The 6,179-nt window shown below is 37.9% G+C and overlaps 1 protein-coding gene across 4 annotated transcripts; it reads right to left on the bottom strand.

Moving 5' to 3' along the window:
* Nucleotides 1-1,127: 1,127 nt before the first annotated feature.
* LOC110867703 (probable inactive receptor kinase At5g58300) lies at nucleotides 1,128-5,517 on the bottom strand. Of its 4 annotated transcripts, none has more exons than XM_022116706.2 (4): nucleotides 5,393-5,517; nucleotides 5,150-5,239; nucleotides 2,425-3,666; nucleotides 1,128-1,894 (listed from the first exon to the last, which is right to left on the bottom strand). In XM_022116706.2, exons 2-4 carry the CDS (start codon nucleotides 5,157-5,159, stop codon nucleotides 1,320-1,322), a joined length of 1,827 nt encoding a protein of 608 aa, XP_021972398.1. In that variant the 5' UTR covers nucleotides 5,160-5,239; nucleotides 5,393-5,517; the 3' UTR covers nucleotides 1,128-1,319. The 4 variants fall into 4 exon arrangements, with proteins under 4 accessions (XP_021972398.1, XP_035831434.1, XP_021972397.1 ...); XM_035975541.1 differs by having other exon boundaries at nucleotides 2,425-3,660; XM_022116705.2 differs by having other exon boundaries at nucleotides 5,150-5,484.
* Nucleotides 5,518-6,179: the final 662 nt, after the last annotated feature.

The following is a 6,179-nucleotide window of genomic DNA, read 5'->3' as shown; positions in this document are numbered from 1 at the left end:
GTGACCCCTTCGGTGATTATGTTTGCTGAGTTGGGAGGCAACCTTACCATATTTTCACTGAATGGTGAATGCTTATTTCGGTGAGTACTCACCGAGTGGGGAAGAGGAGAGAGAGAGAGTTAATGGTGGACTTCACCCTTTTTCAACCAATCACAAATTTATCTTTAAAAAAAATTGTTTACCACTTCATGTCTTTGAGCATCCCTAGGGGGCGTTTGGTTCGCTGAATGATTTGGAATTTGTATGGGAATTATAATTTGAAGGAATTGAATTTGGAATTTAAACATTTCAATTGGAATTGGAAATTGTTGGACTTAGAATCTCAATTCCATTTTTGTTGTGTTTGGTTATCAAATGAATTGGAATCCATCACCCCGGCACCCACAACCACCAATTCGGGTTGAAACGGTACGGGTCGAAATTGTTCGGGTCGAAGCGGTTCGATTCGAAACGGTACGGGTCGAAACGGTTCGATTCGACACGGTACGGGTTGAAACTGTTGGCGTCGAAACATGACGGGTTGAAATCTTTCGCGTCGAAACGGTACGAGTCGAAACGTTATGGGTCAAAACGGTTCGGATCGAAACCAGTATGGGTCGAAACGGTACGGGTTGAAATGGTGCTGGTCAAAACGGTCTAAGATTCCAATGAATTTACTTTAATTTCTTCAGATATAGAAAGGATTTTGGATTCCTTTAGTTAAAGGAATTTGAAGGAATTCATGCCTAATTCCAATTTCATTGTCAACCAAACACATGAAGATTGAAATTGGGATTCCAATTCCATCAAATTTTGTGAACCAAACATCTTAAGAGATGTAATTCAAATTCCCTTAAATTACATTGAATTCCCGTGAACGAAACGCTCTCCTAGTGTTTGAGTGCAAAATAAGAAGTTAAGGGGGAAGTTGACACGACATGATGTTATTGGTTAAGGGAAGAGTTTATCACTCCTCATTTGGTTGGGGAGCACCCCTTCCACCCTCAGATAGGACACACCAACGCCATAATAACATTTTTATACTTAAACCACCCTGGCCCCAACAAACCGGCCTAGTTCGGTTTACGTTCACACGAGCTGCATACCTTTTCCTTTATAAAGTGAGAAGGTAATTTGAAACAAAGTAATGACATAAAATTCAGTAATAAAATGGTCAAAGTCAGTAGTAGTTTAAGAGCCTAAAAAGAATTTAGCCAAATTCTCACCTGACCGTAATAAGCAGATGTATATGCAAGCAAGAGTTTAGTATTATTATTATTATTTTTTGTTCCATGTTTACTAACTAACTAATATATGTATGTGTAGTGGATTTGTTTGGTCTAAACAGCAGCAGGTGATGCCGCCTGTTCCATCATTCTGACAACTTGGTGTATGGTTGGACGATTCTCGGGAACCCGTGCCACACAAGCCAAACCAATCTGCAACACTTGCATCATCTCCTCTTGAATGTTATGAAACCTCATGAGCTCAACATCAAAAACCTCAGATGTCCATTCTTCTCTAACCACCGATTGCACCCACCTTGGGAGATTAACCATCTCTCTTCTCACCGGAGATTGAATTGGTTGTTTTCTGGTCAGCAACTCTAGGAGGAGGACCCCGAAACTGTAGACATCTGATTTGTGGGAGTGTTGGTGGGTTTCTTGGACTTCCGGGGCTCGGTATCCAGGAGATTGGGAAGATGGGGCAGTAGTAGGCATGATTGGGACTAAGCCAATGTCGGTGATGCAGGCGTCCATCTCGTGGTCTATGAGTATGTTCGAGGACTTTATGTTTCCATGAGTGAATCCCGGGCCTCCAATAGAGTGGATATGTGCAATGCCTCTTGCAGTCCCCATGGCTATTTTGACTCTGTTTTCCCAGTCAAATGCTGTTCTACCCGTGTCGCTGCTTCCTGCAATTTTTTACACATGTAATCAAATGACTGAAATAAACTCCATATAACTTTTAGAATAACTAACTATTTATAAAGATTCAAAAGAAAGAGGGGCGGATTGTTTTGGGTTAAACTGGTCTGATACAACCTGTTAGTTAACCCATAAATAATCACCCACCTCTAAATAAAAAAACATTTTATCAGGAGAAAAATGTTACTGAATTAATATATTTGAGATTATTCATAAAAAAGGAAAAAAAATATACGTTCAACACAACCCGGACTGTTTACATATGTACAAAATTATGTGTTGACCCATTACCAAGTACCCACTCACTTTGTAACCTCTACATAAAACTATCATTTTATTCAATAAAAGTAGTTGAAAGCTGAAATAAGATAATCTTGTTTATTATGTCTGCCACCAGGTTTATATATATATATATATAAAAAAAAATGGACAGGAAACGGTTTGGCCAATTTAATACATCCTGACAAATTTAGACTCGTACCAATTATTTTTAGGCGATAGTGTGAAGATTGCGTACCATGCAAGAGTGTCATCAAGCTACCAGCTGCATAATAATCATACACCAGAAGCTTTTCATCTTGAGAGTAGAAAAAAGCACGAAGAGGCACGACATTTTGGTGGTGTCCAACTCTCTCTATAAGCTTCATTTGTTGTTCAAAGTCTTGTTTACTCACCACTGCTTGATTCAACCTTTTGACAATCACAGTCATGGACTCCTCCATGACAGCCTTATAAGTCGTTCCAAAACTGCCCTTTCCAATCACCTCAGCAGAAGCCCGCAACAATTCCTCCAGATCAAAGTTAATATAAGAGCCAAAGAAAACCAGTTTGTTGTCATCAGTTTCTACAACCCCACCACCATATTCCGCCCTTGGCTTATCACCAGGCCTCCTTCTCTGCAGTGTACTTTCACCAGAGGTACTCTCTTTTCTTAAGCCGCAGAAAACAATGGTTACAGCTAAAAGTATAACTGCAACGCCTCCTACAACTGCAATGGCTACAATACCCCATAATGTGAGTTTCCTTTTGGAACAAGGCTTGAGAGGTAGGCCACACAACAAAGGATTCCCTACAAATGATGAGCTTGGAAAAGTTTTGAGGGAAAATGGAATAGAGCCTTTGAGATTATTGTAGCTTACATTCACATGCTGGAGGTTTACGAAGATCGCATCTGGGATTGGACCACAGAGAGAGTTATTTTGGAGGTATAAGTGTGCCAAATATTGGATGTTTGGCGGAATACTGCCGGTGAATGAATTAAATGATAGATCCAATATATGAAGATGGTGAGGAAAGAAGGCTGGAATGTTCGTGGTGAAGTTGTTATGTTGAAGGAACAGAGAGCGGAGTGAAGGAAGTGAAAGGAGGTCAGAAGGTAAACTTCCATTTAAGTAATTTGATCTAAGGCTTAGAACTCTTAATGCATCAAGCTTTCCAAGAGTGCTGGGTGGGATTGGGCCCGTAAGCCCAACAGCAGGAAGCCGAACGCTAATGACGCGAGTTCCGTCAGAGTTACATGTAATGCCTACCCATGAAGTGCAAATGCTAGCATTGCCCCATTTGAGCTTTGGACTGTGAGGTACGGCAGTAACAAATTCAAGAAGAGCCTTCTTATCTGAGTTCAAGTCAGCACATACTAGAGGCTTGAGAGAAAGTAAGACAAAGATGGGCAAAATGAGTTGATAAGAGCATAGTTTCATGACTAATTTTTCACACATGAGAAGCTTGTAGCTGTTCCTGTCAGATAATTTTCCTGTATCTTCACACAAATACAAGATATTAGAAAATGATAACAGTTGTTTGCACACATTTTAAGGAACAATAATCAAATCATCAGAGCAAGTAAAAAACACCATCCATCTGAAAAGGTTGCAAAACTACACCTTTCACTCTCATAGAGATTATGTTCACAAGGTAAGGTCAAACATAAAAGAGGTCTAGCTGCATGTTTCTCCATCACTTATTATAAATAATATAGAGCTAGCTAAGAATACAGAATCCAGAGTTTGGTTTATACATGAAGTTACAGGATTAACAGGTAAGTTTGTCAGCAAGTCAACTGTTTTAAGAGAAGCAGGGTAAAATAAATAATAGCATATCACGGGCTCAGGCCAGTTACCTGGACGCTGGATTGATGTTTTTGCATATGCTCAAGGACATTATTCCAATTTAGGTCCTTGTGTTATAACAGGAAACTATGAAAATACAAGCTACTTATCGTGGAGCCTTGTCAAATGAGTTGCATCAAAAACTGGGAATTAAAAAGGACATGTAACAATACAGGGTCAGGGGGATGACTTTTTAACTTTAGAAAACATCTATTTGGATAAAAATCAAGTTAGACAAAGGGGAGAAAATGAAAAGATTCCAAACCAAGAAGCAAAAAAGCGATATAAGAAGAGAGAACTTAAAAAACAACAAAATGAAAAGGAGCCAGCGAACAGGTGTAAAGACACCATAATTTTGTAAACCACATAGCATTACTCGCCGTTCAAAAAAAAACATAGCATTACTTCACAAATTGGCAAGGTGGATCGTTGTCTACCTGAATATAACTAAGAGACTCCATCAAACATCTCTGATTATTTCGATGTCAAAATCATAAATTGATTTGGAACTTCCCTTACTGTGTTATATTTCTAGACTTGTCATACTTATATTGAAAGGGCATATCAAATTAGTTGTATGATTTAGTTTGCTATGTCCATGTGGAATGTGAACTAGCTAGGTTTGAGATTAATTCAGTAAGGTTATCCTCCAAATTTGTATTATTCAAAAGCAATTAAAATTCCATAGAGTTCCATAATAATCTCTGCAACATTACAATTAGTATATCTACTTCCATTCAATAAAATTAACTCTTTATGCAGGCAGGAAAATTCTATTGCCGAAGTCCATAACTATCACAAATTGATTACAAGCTTCAACAAACGATGGCGAATTAATTCCTACAACATGTAATGTATAATATATCTACTTAACTTGAAACGATTAGATCTCACGTCCGCTTAACTAAAATCTAATATCTCTTGCCCTGGCTAGACTAACTCACATTTGGATCAATTTCAACTATCAAATATATAGATTGTATGTATGCTGCTATAGATTAATCACGAACAACAGTTATGCATCTAAACACATGCAAAGGTTTGAAGAGCAAAATTAGACGCAGAGATAACATATCTAAACTGCAAATTTCATACAAGTAAGTAAACTAAATTACAAATTCACCGGAAACGCACCTCTTGACATAAGGAGAAACTGTGAATCTGAAGCTCCTAAGTTTGAGTTGTAGAAACTCCGATCGAAGTTTCTTCACGAAATTAGAAAACCTAACAGACGATGAACCAGAAGTTGGTGAGTTGAAATTGACTGGAAAACAGTGATCCAAAGGATTCAAATGCAGTGTATTGTATAGGTTTTAATGACAAAATGTATGCTCGGATTTTGTTTAGAATTTTGAAGAAACACGAAGAATGGGGTACCGTGTGTGTGAGTGGGAGGGAGGACTGGACTGACTGACTGACTGGTATCCGTTTCGTTTCGTTTCGTTTCGTTTGCTCACTCAACAAACTAATATAGTATGCGCGGGGATGTGAAGGATGGATACAACACATACATGATGAGGAGGAGGCCCGTATAATAATATTTCAGAAAACACCTTGCTTTTATAATTAACCACAATATTCACCCATCCATTTCGTAAATAAAGCAAACCAAATTTATCACATGTAAATAAGGGGTGAGGATTTAGAGAAACGGTGAAAAGTGTGAGAACGGTGAGAACGCTTATGGATCGTTCGATCAAAACAATCTATGGACTAGGTTGGCACGGTGACATTTTAGTAAATAACACCAATTTTATTACGTGGACGCGCGTCATTAAGAGTAAAAAAGTAAAAAAAACCATTCCTCACATAAAACGCCATTGAAAAATAAAACGTCAAATAAATACAAAACGCCAATTTTATCACTGCGTACTTTTTCTGTGTTTTTATTTAAGTTCTCTGGCTACAAAAACGCCATAAAATATGAAACGCCATTATATATAACACCAAAGTTTACATCTGGATAAATGTTAATTACATTTTTTGTTATAAAAATAACATCCCGCCTAAACTACTCGCCAAAAAATCTCTATAAATAGAAACGCCTCACCACCTTCCGTTTATCACACAAAAAAAAAAAAACACAAAAAAACACACAATGGTTGCTAAAAAAATTAACGCCAAAAAATACAACAATAGCAAACATATTTTCTTTGATCCTCAG

Source organism: Helianthus annuus, chromosome 7 (assembly GCF_002127325.2).
Source record: "Helianthus annuus cultivar XRQ/B chromosome 7, HanXRQr2.0-SUNRISE, whole genome shotgun sequence".
Taxonomy (NCBI): Eukaryota; Viridiplantae; Streptophyta; class Magnoliopsida; order Asterales; family Asteraceae; genus Helianthus; species Helianthus annuus.
Note: the sequence above shows the minus strand (reverse complement) of the source record. Positions and strands in the feature narration are given on the sequence as shown.

Excerpts from the sequence above, each read along its gene's own strand:
- LOC110867703 (XM_022116706.2), bottom strand. Across the intron at positions 1,895-2,424 it reads CTTGATGACACTCTTGCATG|GAAGCAGCGACACGGGTAGA; the intron begins GTACGCAATCTT and ends AAAAAATTGCAG.